Raw genomic sequence first — 13467 nt, 5'->3', positions numbered from 1 at the left:
TGGAACCGGGACCTTCTGCACGCAGAGCATGTGCTGTGCTATGGAGCCATGGGCCTTCCCCATAACTGCAACATCACTACATCTGCTCACATTTCATACCTTGCCTCCTCATCTCCCCTACCCCCATCCTCTGTTGTCTTTCCAGCCATCCAAGACTATACACTCCTTAGGAGCAGTGGCCTGTGTTGCTTGGCTTGCTAGATCCTGTAAAGTACATTGATGGCAGAAATTATAATCACCACCTCAGAGCTCCACACTAGGGTGCTAAGGCCTACTTGCACTGCGGCCACAGCATCCAGGGCTCAAATCCGCCCTTCTTTCACTGCAGTCTTGGAAGCGCTCTGCTCCATTCCATCAGGCCTACTCTGCAGTTTCATAGCCCTGGTTCACACACAAAGCTAATCCATGGGTTAATTAAACCATGGGTTGTTGAATTCTGGGTTGCCATAATGTATGAAACCAGCTGCACTAACCACGAACAACCCAGAAAGAGAAACCATGGTTTGTTATTGGATTGTGAACTCTGGGTTGTTTAAACCATGGGGTGTCATTATGTGTGAACCCAGGACCGCGGATTGTTCATGGATTGTTTTGCCAGGCTTAAGAGACAGTGGGCAAGAGTAGTAAAACAACAACAACAACCCAGCTGCTCTACATGCCAGTACTACAGCTCTGTAAAGGCATTTGGGATACATGCAGGGAGCAGGCAAAGGAGTCAGGCAATGTACAACCCAAGGATTGAGAAACCAAACCGTGTTTTGTTCAATCGTCTGCTGTACTGGGTAGGGGGTAACAAACCCTGGGTTAACCATGGCTTAAATAAACCACAGGTTAAATAAACCACGAATCACTGTTTTGTTCAAACCAGGCCATAGACATTCAATGAGGAGTACTTTAGCTATAGCCGCAGCACAAGGCAAGCATCCTCTGGCTCATTCACAGGCTCCGTCCCCTCTGTCCCCATGAAAAACAACAACATCTGCCACACTCCACCCATGGATATGGTCCCTTCACTGCCCATTAGACTTGCAAATGGGCCTGATAAAATTAGTATGTCGCTCCTTGGGCTTCTGCAGTAGCATCCAGGGATTTCCTAGCTCTATAAATCCTAGTGTGTTGTTTTGTTCAGCAACTCCACCTTTTATCTCATTTCTGCAGCCCTCCCCATGAAAACCTGGTGGTGGTGAACAGCATTCCGCGCACACCTTCTAGTTCCAGTCAAGAGTTACCTCCTCCCACCTTTTCTGTTTTCGACAGGACTCAGAACATAGGCACACAGGGAGGTTGGCGCCTGGTCCATCAGGCTTGTTCTGATGTTAAGGTACTCACAAGGGTGGATGTTTCTGGCTTGTCTGTTTGCCACCATTCTATGCAAATGCTGGTGCCCAACACACAACAGCTGGGGAGCCTTGCCAGCTGCTGTTTAACCCTGTTTAACCATTTCTAGGCTGTTATTTTCCTACTAAAATTAGTATCTCCAAAGATGCTTACAGAAGGTAAAAACAAGCAGACATGGAGACAGTAAGCACTTGAGATCTTTCAAATTTAAGAACAGAGATCAATAAAACTTAGCCAAAAAATCCTAATAGCAAGATAATGAAAGCTATAAAAAGCCACTAAAAACCACTAAAAGCTCCAGCAAATGGTTAACCTCTGGAAAAGTAGAAGACCACATTAGCTCACCCCATCAGGACCAGCCCACAGATTTACAAAGTTCTTGCAATAATGATGTCCGAGTGTTTGCCAAGTGGGTAAGGTGAGTAGCAAGCAGGGTGCTCAGGTTGTGCGCTTTGATCCGCTTGGGCTCTGCATCTATGGATTTTATTTTTTTATTTATATCCCCCCATATATAATATGGGGGGATATAAATATATTTATTTATATTTATATCTCCCCCCCCCTTGCAAGGAACCTGAGGCGGCTTACATGGTCCTCCTCCTCTCCATTTTATCCTCACAACAACCCTGCGAGGTAGGTTAGGCTGAGTCAGCGATTGGCCCAAAGTCACTCCGTGAGCTTTATAGCCGAGTGGGGACTAGAACCCAGATCTCTCGAGTTCCAGTCCAACACTCTCAATCACTACACCACACTGGCACTCATTTGCATTACACACACACATATGCACGGATGGATGCCTGGGCCTCAGTTCTCACTTGTTTCAAGCTTAGTCCACAATGTTAAATGCTAAGAATCCCTGAGTGGGGAAGCCGGTTCAATACATTCACAGCACTAACCTGTTTCCATGAACCTTTATCACAACATTTTCTCCCTTTTTAACCCCTACCCCCCAGAGTGGGGTTTTAAAAGCAAACCGACTCTCAAGGAATCTCTCCCCACCTCTCCTACTCACTCCCCCCGCCCCTCTTATATGAATAAGCTGTCTGGCACTGATCTGCAAGCCCTGCACCAGATGGTGGTGGTACAGACAAGGCTTGCTTTGCTGCAGGTGGGGCCAGGCTCAATCAACTCACCTCTCTCAGGGTCACCTGAGGATCTCTGCAACCTCCAGGTCTACCCAAAAGCAAATTCTATTCAGCAAAGCCAATATAGAAGTAGGTTTTGTGTCCTCAGGACCACATTTTCTCTGGGTAAACAATAATCACCACAAAATATCCCAGGAGTCATTCACCTCATTCAGCAATTAAAGGCTAAGAACAGCCTGCAGACATCTAGAGGAGGAGATGTAGGGCCACAACCCTAACCCACAATTATCCCACACTGCAGAATGACCCTTCTTTGCATTTTATTTGGGCCAGAATGCAACACCAATGTTACATTCTCATCTCTGTTGGGGGGGGGCGGGGCGGTAAGCTGTCTGGCCATGCTGGTTGGGGATGATTGGCACTGTAGTCCAAATGATATGGAGGGTGCCAAGGTGCCTACCTCTGGTCTAGGTTCACCGGCTCCCACCATCATCTCACACCAGGGGCAAGGAATTACCATGGTGGCAGCGTGCACATGCATCCCACCAAAAGCAAGCTGATGTTAGCGGCAGCCTGCAACTACAACACTCACACCAGGTTTTCATACAAAACCATGCTTCAAGAGCATGAAAGAAAACCGGGTTTTGAACCAGAGCAGTGTCTCTGGGGCTTCTTTAATGGGTCATGTATTCTGCAGCAGCCAGAAGCTATACAGTCACAGAATTTAGCTACAGCTAGCGCAGAATAGACCCTGGGGATACATACCTATGGTGTGCCTTAAGGTCCTGCCCCCATAGGAATAAACACAATTCTATCTGGATTCCTCCCTTCAATTGGCCTTGTCCTTTTAAAAAAAGGTAACATCACCGAAATCTCTCCCCGACACACACACACAGTCACCTTATCATGCACACCTGACACAAGCAAAAAAAATCCCTCACTTCCTGAATATTTCCTCCAGTGTTTTAGTTATAAAAAAAATATTCTTTTTTTTTTGCCCTAACCCTTCCTCCAAGGAGTTTTACAGTGGCATCCACAGATTTCCTTGTCATCCCCATTCTATCCTCATAGCCACCATATGAGGTACGTTATGGCTCAGCGGGGATTTGAATGGATCCACAAAGGGACCCCTGCCTACCCTCACGTTTATCTACACCTCCCTAAATGCCAAAGGTCCTTTGAAGGAGAGACTATCCAGACAGGTAAGAAGCAAATGAAAAAAATAAAATAAAGGGAGGACTCGCCTGACCACCTCCATGGTTAAGTTGTGTGAAGGGTGGGCTTGTTCACTACCTTGCCTAACTGTTGCCTTAAGAAGTCCTCTCCCCGCACTCCTTGGATGCCTTTCACTTTGAGCTGCATCACCTTAGAGAAAGTTCCACCCCCTTTAGTGCAACTCTTCCGGTCTCCTGCCAGAACGTGTTAGTCCGGTTCCTCCGCAGAACAACTCCAGTTATGTTTGCATCGCCCCAGCAGTATGTTTGTTCTGAATAAACACCCGCCGAAGAGTTAACAAAGGGAGATAAAGCTATTTCCCCCTGGAAAAGGAGGCCACAGAGAAGAGACTCGCTTCACTTGAAGTCACTCCTTACATAGGGGGTGGGGGGAGGGAATTAAGACACAACAATAAACCCACCCACCAGAAAGGCAAGTAAGGCTGCCAGCCAGGCTGCAGTTGATTCATCTCACTAACTGAAAATGTCTAGGGCTGCAACATCTGCCTGGGTAGGGCAGAATGATTAAATCTATGCTGGAAATAGGTTTCAGCATGACATAATGATTCGAGTATCAAACTAGCTCTGAGGGAGGCCAAGGCTCATATCCCCAATTCAGTCATGAAGCTCACTGGGTGATTAGGGGCTGGTCACTGTAGCTACCTCGCAGGGTTGAGATGAGGACAAATTGGAGAAGGGGAGAACCATGTTGGAGGTGTTTAAGCGGATGTTGGATGGCCGCCTCTCAGATATGCTGTACTATGGATTTCCTGCATTGGCAAGGAGTTGGATTAGATTACCATTTGAGGTCCCTTCAAACTCTATGATTCTATGTGAGCTGCTTTGAGCTCCGCAGAGGAAAGGAGGGATATACATGTAATAAAATCAAGTGGCTCATCTAGGACCCCTTGCTCAGGTCACAGTGGAGGTGGGATTCCAACTGAAGACTTGCACGCTCATCACTTAGCCCTTATGCTACCACTGTACATGTTCGAGAGCAGCCAGAAGCATCTTCTGATGCACAAATAACCTCAGGATTCTTAACATAACCTTTCAAGCTTTAGGAACTCTGTGCATTTTTTTAACAAGCTTTGTAGCGGTTAGTGTGTAGGACTATGACTAGGGAGACGCAAGTTCAAATCCCCACTCAGCCAGGAAACTCCCTGGGTGACTGTGGACCAGTCACTAACTCTCAGCCTAATTTACATAACAGGATTGTTTGTGGGGATAAAATGGAGGGGAGAAGAACCATGTGTGCCACCCTGAGCGATATGGAGGGGGTGGGTGGGATAAAATTGCCATAAATAAAATGCATTCAAACAGCTTTATTTCTGCAGCACCAACACTGGGCCCTGTTTAGATGATCAAGATCTAGGCTTAATAAGATGAGATCTGCATGAGCATCAGGCACACGGCTTCTTTGCTCCCCACTCTGTGTGAGCGAGCAAACAAGCTACAGTTAACTATAGCTTCCTGTTATGTCCAAAATGGGAAAGTATAATGAATGGCTTCCAAACTAGCTAGAATATGAAGCCATGGTTTAAAACTTGGTTTCTGGATCCTAGCTTGTTTGGAAGCCCTTAGCCACAATTCCCCAGTCTGGATGCCACAGGAAGCTATGGTTAACATTGTTTCCTGGATCGTTTTGTCACTCATGTAAGGGAGAAGCAAAGCTGCTGCATGGAGGTACTTGAAGCTTGTGGTTATCATGGCTTAATAAGACCTCCAAACATGTAAGGCACTATACAGAGGAAGTCTCCAAATGCACATAGCACTTTTACAGAGCACACGTGCCTGCCCTCTTGAGAAGATTTTAGATGGAGAAGCTCACCATCTAAAATCTGACACAGTGGATTGAATGACCGCTGTCTGAGTTCTAGCCACTGAAAGCCCAGAGATCCCCACAACTGAAGCAGGGAAGTACTTTGTCTGGCCACACTAATTCTCAAAGACACATCCTGCTTCTTGTAAGCAGAACTGTTGAAGTACAAGACAGTTCCTCCTCTTCAGGAGTTGAGGGGAAGGAGTGGGGAGTTATATAGTGGCTCAGTCCACGGGCTGCTAGAACCCAGATCAAAAGCAAGGAGGTTGGCCTCTGAGCTTCTGAACATTTCCATGTGAGGTATGAGGTAGAAAGGCAGCCTTCCCCAACTGGTGCCCCCCAGAAGTAGTCCAAGACATGTGGAGGGCACCAGCTTGGAGAAAGGTTGCAGTAAGATGTTCTAAACACGGTCTGAAGCTATTTCAATTCCTACAACAATATTTGAGGCACTTCAGATGAGGGGAAGCATGGATGTAGCCCCAGATTCCATCCAATTAAGGAATTTCAGGTTATATGGCTGACAAAGTCCTCGCAGAGACCCTGGATCTATCTTAATTGTCTTTCAAGGACCTGATGGAGATCTCTCACAAAACAATTCCTGAGTTCTTAATATAAACAGTGGTGTGCATTGGAAGACTTGGGCCTGCAAAAGGTGGTGGTGGTGTCCCCAAGTAACTTTTTTAAAATCCTAATTTCGCTGATGCTACTGCCATCAAACAAAGCCCCAAAGCTGGAATTCAGACTAGGAATATATTGCATGACTCCCCCCCCCCCTCCAACCCTCCCAAATCAAGTACTGAGTCTCATCACATTCATTCTTACAGCCACCATCTTAGATAAGCCACTAATTCTCCCAGATGAAATACAGAGGCTGAGAGACCAACATAACTAAACCTACTCATCAAGTCCACAACAAAGCTGGATTTGAATCCAGACCCAACACACTACTCACTGGACCTTACTAGTCTTGAAGAGTTTCTCTTCTCTGCTTGGAAGCTAGCTCCCTCTACTGCCAACAGATCTAGCTACACACTTTTGCAGGCTTCTCTACTGCTGGGATAGCGGGTAGCCTGTGGAAGATCATGTCTTCTTTCTATAATATTTTCATCTCTTATCTAGGCCCTAATTGGCACAAGGCTAGTCAAAGTCTGCCTCGCACGTACACGCGCGCGCGCGCACACACACACACGCACGCACACTTCTGCCTCAAGTGTTTTCCTTTGGAGAGAGATCACCAAGGACAACTGGCACCGTGCTTAAGCAACATGGCCGCACGCTCAGCTCCAAACAAGGGCTCCCAGTCCCAGCGCATTTCGATCCGAACTTCCTGTTTCCTACTGAGTCTAGCCATCTGGAAGGCGACGAATGCCAAACAGCCCTGGTGCCATAGAGACGAGAGTACAGAGTGACTGCCCTATCTGTGCCTGAGACATGCCACCCAAACGGCAGCTTTCAAAGGAGAAGAGGAAACAAGTGCTTTTATCTCTCTGGCTTCCTCAGTTCTGCAGCTCCAAATTAATGCCCAGCTCAGTCTGAACAGACACCTTTTTACTGCCCCCTTGGAGATTGGAGGAGGAATCAGAAGGCTGCTGGGAAGAGAGACTATTATGATAATGCTTTTTGTGAGCTAAACCAGAAGGTGCTCACAGCAAAAGCTGCCACCCCCATTCACAGCAGGACAAGAGGGGATGAGGCAGGGAGAGAGACAGTCCCATGTGGCTCCACTAGTTTCCATTTCCATTTTTAAAGTCAGTCTGGGCTTCAGCATACGATAGATCAAAAGTCAGTGAGATGATAAATTGTTTCCTATCGAAACACTCACGCACACACACACACACACACACACACACACAGTTTGTTCATCAGCCCAGCCTGTTGACAAAGCCTCCTGTGCTGGAGAATAAAATCAACTTTAAACATCAGTTGGGAGAACTCATAAATGAGCTCAGGCAAGTCCACACACATCCTGGGCAACTGATGAAGACCAGATTTTGGCTCACACATGTAGCAACCTGTGGCTGCTATTGGCACCAAGGAGGAACCAGGGTCTGGGAGAGGTGAGAACACGGCGTCCAGCAACAGTTGCATCCTGGCGGTGGTCTTGTCAAGTCACGCTCCAGCTGACATCTAACTGGCAGTTGTAGCTCTCGCCTTGACAGGCGAAGTGAGTGTGTGACCACAGTCAAGCTGCACCAACTGCTAAACTTGGAGAGCGTGGACCTGCCAGCTGTTTTGGAGGACCAGTTTTCCACTGAAAGATGCAAGCGATTTATTTTGAAGTTGGTGAAGACCAGGAGATGGAAAAATCAGTTGCAAGAGACCAATTTGTGTAACATACAATACACCGTTAAACTGAAAAGCGAGTGGATAAAAAACAACACACACACCCCAAATGTCTGATTAAGGAACTGAACGCAACGTGTGAATGTGGCCTTGACCTAGATGGCTGCGACTTCCTTTCCTCCTGGCTACTATGAACGCAATACAAATTCTCCAACAAATCACTTCCTGTACTGAAAAAGAGATATTTGTGTGCCTTAGCCCTAAATCTGACCTGACGTACAAGACAGCCGGAGTTAACTCAAGCAGGGAAATGTTGCAAAATTCTCACTGTAAGCTTCGTTGTACAGAAAACTAACATTCCTGCTACTAGAAGCTGATGTTTGTTGAATGCATTTATACCCTGACTGTCCTCCAAGGAGCTCGAGGTTGCGTATCTGGTGGTATACATGGTTTCCCACCACCACCACATTTTATCCTCACAACAAACCTGTGAGGTAGATTAGGCTAAAACAGCATACTTGGCCAAAGTCATCCAGTGAGCTTAGAGCACAGATCACACACACATCATTTCACCTACCCCTGAAAATACTGAACCAGGTTTTTAGAGAATGCCTTAATTCTACTCCAAAACCTTCTGGCAAGTCACACACAGGCTTAGTTGATGTGATGCTCCAAAACCATGGCTGGGAGACCACAAACAAGCCACTGGCTCCCCTCCCTCCCTCTCACTCTATCTCTCACACACACACACACAGCTTCCCACCTGGTTTCCTGTCTAGCTCTGATCTTAGTTTGATGACATCTGAATTGGCAAAATTATGCCACATGCTTGCCCTTCAAAGTGGGATCATAAACCCACTTCAAACCATAGCTCACAATTCAGTTTGGGAAGGGCAAATACTAACCATAGACCTGGTTCACACAACCCTACAAGCCAGAGCATGGCTGGAGTATGGGTTGTTGTTGAATTGTGGGTTGTTCTATTGTGTGAAACCAGATGCGCTAATAAACCATGGTTTGTTAACCGCAAACAACCCACAGTTCACAGCCCAACAAACCATGGGCTCTCTCTGTGGGTTGTTTGTAGTTAACAAGCTATGGGTTGTTAGTGCAGCTGGGTTCAGACAACACAACAACCCATGATTCAACGTTGACCCACACTCAACCCATATTCTGGCTTGTAGTGTTGTGTGAACCCAGCAATCGTTTGCCAGTTTGGTTGCTATGACAAACAACCGTCAGCACAAAGCAGGAAATGGAGAACAAAGCTCTGTGCAAGAGTGGATGAGGGAACTCATGAGCTTTGTAATGTTAACTATAGTTTGGAGTATCATCTGAACTGAGTGGCCCCCTACACACACACTGCAGCTAGATATCAATTTTTCACTATCATTTCCAGAGGAGGATAAAAACTTGCAACATGCCTGTGACTCACAGGGACTGGTGCTCTTTCCTAAGCGTGCAATTATAGAAACAAAGGTGCCTGCAGCTGAACTGGGATTTAAAATGCCAGTGGTTCAACGCAATTATGCACTAGGACCAAGCAGCTATGGGAAGCGGGCAGGTGTGGGCATTAAGATTCAGTCATCATCTCTTGACCAGAGGTTCTGGGAATCTGAACCATGGTCTTCAGAAACTGCTATGAGTTTAGAAAATGCTTCATGCAAACTGCTCTTTCCTCACCAGAAGTCATTTTAAAACAGACGGAATAGAGAAATATCTTCAAGATTTAGACCTGTTTAACAGCCATTTCCTGGAAAGCCTGGGAATCAGAGGGGTTTTTTGTGATGGGGCTGGGATTGAGGATCTCTTAACTGAATTCTCAGCACCCTCATTGAACTACAGCTCAAGACAATTATCGTGGATGCTGTAACACAGCCTTCCCTGAGCTGGTGCCCTCCAGATGTTTTTGACAACGGCCAGCATTCCTGACCATTGGCCATGCTGGCTGGGGCTGGTGGGAGATGAAGTCCAAAACATCTGGAGGGCACCTGGTTGGGGAAAGCTGCTGTGGCAGTTAAAATGGGCGTAACACGGATGCAACTTTATAGTGTAAGTATGTCCCAGCGGAGCATAATTACAATCACTACATTGTCTTGGAGAGCTGCTGAATTAGATCCCATCCCTAAGCCTTCCATCAGTTTACCACAGAAGAGGCAGTGTACATCCTTCCTACTCTTTCTCCTTACGGTAGATGCTCCCAGGGTATGAAGAGTAGTCAGTGAGTCAGTTGCTGGCAAAGAGTTCTGGGGAAAACAGAGGCAACATCTGCAGTTACCAATGACAAACCTGCCGAAGTGGATCCCCTTGCTAGGAAGGAACTGTAAACTAAGCGTGTAAGGGAGCAATCCTATGGTCCCTAGACAGTGTCTTGGGGGCCATAGCATATTTCAGATTTCTGGATTCGATGCTGGGGACAGCACTCCAACCTCAGATCCAGGAATCTGCGCCCCAAGACCCTGCAGCCAGCACAGAAAAAACCGTGCCGGCTGCCTCTCCAAGGTCAGAAACTCAACCTTGGAGAGGGGGTAAAGGGGGCGTTCCGGTGGGCGGGGAGGTGAGGAGACTTGAGAGGCCAGGATATGAGCTATCCTGAGGTCTGTCCAGCCTCCTTCCCTCCCCCTCTGGAGGCACCCCAGCTAGATGGGCAAAAAACCCCACCTAGTGAAAATGCAGAGCGGGAGGAGCAGCAGAGGCAACAATCACCTCTGCAGCTCCTCCCACTCTGCAGTGGATGACCATACGCCTCCAAGTTTAGGACAGGATAGGGCTGCACCTTAAATTTAGGAGTCATAACTCCTAAACTATTAGCCAGAAGTGGCTAATGTTTGCCCCTGCTCAGGCATGACCCAGAAGCAGCTTATGAAGTTCGCATGTCCCCTGCCCACTATCCTGCAGCCCCAAACGCTAGCCATACAAAGCCCTAAACAACTCAGGACCAGGATACCAAGCAGACCGACTTCCCCTATATATAGCCAGCCAGCCAGCCTTTAAGATCTTCAGAGGCGGCCTTGCTGGTCGTTCTGCGACCAACAGAATGTTGCCACGTAATATCTCAAAGGCGGGCCTCCTTGGTGGCAGCACCCACCCTCTGGAACACCCTCCCCTGTGTTGTTTGGGAGGCAGAAACTGTGGTTGCTCTAAATACCTCCTGAAAGTGCACTTCTTCACCCAGGCTTTCTCTGGCTTGTAATTAATTGCAATTAATCATATTCGGCTCCATCTTACCATTCTACTTGTACGGTTTTTTATTGTTATTGTAGCTGATGTTGTTTTTAATAGTGTATTTTAAATAGTTTATTACTTATACGTAAACCGCTTAGAGATATTATTATATTAAGCAGTATATAAGTAGAATGAATGAATGAATGAACGAATGAAGCCTAGCCAGACACCCCTCTGGAGTTCGACATGAACTCCCTTTTCCCTCGCTGCCAATTATGGAAAGGTCCCAAACTCCTGTTGGCAAAAGCTCTGTCTCTTCAGCCGTTTAAGCTGACAGTAGCAGCACTGGTTCCCTATTCTGCGAAAAAAAACAACGCCACCAAGTTGCGTCAAAGGAGATTCCATGCTGCATCATATGGGGTGTTTTCCCAGGGCAGAATTCTTAGATCCCTGTCTGTGAGCAACTGAAATATTTAGCATCACCAGCCGGGGAGCTGAGGGTGCGCATGTCGAAAGAAAGGAATCCTTAGCCTAGGTTTAAACAACATGTGAAATCAAGTGGGTACAGCGCACCAGCCATGCACTGTGGCCTCCCATGTGCTTGAAGAAGCACTTTGTGCTTGAAGTCCTGAGCAGGCTGCCCAAACAGGAGATGTAAGAAGCTCCCAGGGGCTGTGTGCAGCTTCAGGGTGGTGGACATTGCAGACGACTGCCTTAGGTTAACCAGGAATACTGCCCCACTCTTGGCAGGTTCCGGCCTGAATGCGCACTGAAAGGATCAACCTATGGGTTGCACCACTTCACACTGCTTGTAAGTAAGGGTGCCTCACATGGCTGTGTGCTCCTCCATACAAAACAAACAAATCCCAGCCGCTAGAAAACGAGCATGTCAGGGAGGAGGCTAAGCTCGGACTCCCACCTCTCCGTTTTTCAAAAAGAGAACCAGCCTACGGGGGCAAAATGCTCCTGAGCGTGTGTAGATTGCTTTATGCTTATTTGACTGGATACTGTAAAACAGCCTTCCCCAGCCTGGTGCCCTTCAGATGTGTTGGACTATAACTCCAATATGCTGGCTGGGGGTGCTGGGAGTTGTAGTCCAACGCATCTGGAGGGCACTAGGTTGGGGAAGGCTGCTGTGGAACCTGAAGTCCTACCCTCACCCTCTCAGCCAGCCTGCTAGGTCCCACAGGGGCTGCATCGCCTGAACAGTGGCTTGGGATTTGATGGCAGGCAGGCATTCAACTGTTAGGGAGAGGGCGCAGAGTGGTAGGCGGCAGTATTGCAACTGAAACTCTCCCCATGACCTGAGTTCAATCCCAGCAGAAGCTGGGTCCCAGGTAGCTGGGTCCCAGGTCAACTCAGCCTTCCATCCTTCCGAGGTCGGTAAAATGAATACCCAGCTTGCTGAGGGAAAGGTAGCCACGACTGGGGAAGGCAATGGCAAACCACCCCGATATAGTCTGCCACAAAAACGCCAGCGTAAGTGGTGTCCCTCTAGGGGTCAGTAATGACCCAATGCTTGCACAGGCGGAACCTGGACTCTACCAAGGGCTTGCTGCTTTGTCTGTACACAACTAGGTAGCTAACAACTGCTGTACATATGCTGCTAGTGTACACATTTTATTGTGATAGCCAAAGTTCATGACAAAAGGAGTTTCACATTAATATATCTATCTATCTACCCACCCACCCACCCATCCATGGAAATTAAAAAAGAGAAACAGATATACAGTACAGTGTGAACCATAGTCCCCAAGGTGCTAGTATAGTTTGCAATTATTTATCTGATTGTACTGTTCTTACTGGGCTGAACGTTGTCTGCAATTAGTTCCTGGGTTTTCTTTAGTCAATTGTATTTTTATGTTCTATGGTTTTAAACTTGTATTGATTTTATGTTCTGAATTTATATGTTGGAGGCCATCTTGGGAGAGTCTGGCCCTAAAAGGCAGCCTACAATTATTTTAAATAAACAAATGTACGCTGCAGAAAATGGTGCCGGCCACCTCCGTGGAACTCTCTGTGAGAGCAGAACTACAAGACAGGCAGGTGTAGCACAAAGCTCTCACACTGCATGCATGTGCAACATGCTACAAATGCAGCCACAACCCCATGAGATGCCGGAGTCCAGGCATGTGCATGCTACGACATGGCACAGCACATGCAGTAGCCCAAAACTGCTCAATTAGAACTTCTTCCGGTTTTGCATCCTCCAATTTTGGCGAGTGGCCAAGAGAATAAAAACCTGGGTAGATGGCAACCCAGTCCTGCTCCAGGGTACTTCCAGACCAGGCTTTTATATCATACAATCGCCCTGCCTCATTCATGGAATTCGACATTCTCTTTTATTTGTAATTCTTGTGTTTTTCCCACTGCTTCTTCCATTTTATTTTTCTTCCCACAAGCAATCCATTACGGAGGAAAAGGCAGAACAGTTGCATAATGCCATTTGATTGGTAGAGCTAGGAAGTGTCTGTCCGGAGGCGCCTCTAGTCCAAAGGATGCTTTGTATATGTTTGTCTCGTGCTTCCTTCCAGAACCTCATGCACTATGAACAATATGA

The 13467-nt window shown here is 47.1% G+C and overlaps 1 protein-coding gene across 12 annotated transcripts in view; it reads right to left on the bottom strand.

Moving 5' to 3' along the window:
- Positions 1 to 13467, bottom strand: part of MARK2 (microtubule affinity regulating kinase 2) — a 134614-nt gene that overhangs the window by 64788 nt on the left and 56359 nt on the right. For 3 of the 12 annotated variants that reach the window (XM_084823821.1, XM_084823828.1, XM_084823830.1), the window contains exon 1: positions 3668 to 3795. The exons of 7 other annotated variants lie outside the window; for them this stretch is intronic. Coding sequence is in view for 2 of the 5 variants with exons in the window: in XM_084823815.1 (XP_084679941.1) it covers positions 3717 to 3785 (69 nt within the window). In the remaining 3 variants the exon portion in view is untranslated. Of the gene's footprint in view, positions 1 to 3667; positions 3885 to 13467 lie in introns of those variants that run through there. 2 more of the 12 variants (XM_084823815.1, XM_084823825.1) reach the window with 1 other exon arrangement.

Source organism: Heloderma suspectum, chromosome 17, assembly GCF_057233095.1.
Source record: "Heloderma suspectum isolate Gila_16-S chromosome 17, 16-S_ref, whole genome shotgun sequence".
In the NCBI taxonomy this organism is placed as follows: Eukaryota; Metazoa; Chordata; class Lepidosauria; order Squamata; family Helodermatidae; genus Heloderma; species Heloderma suspectum.
Note: the sequence above shows the minus strand (reverse complement) of the source record. Positions and strands in the feature narration are given on the sequence as shown.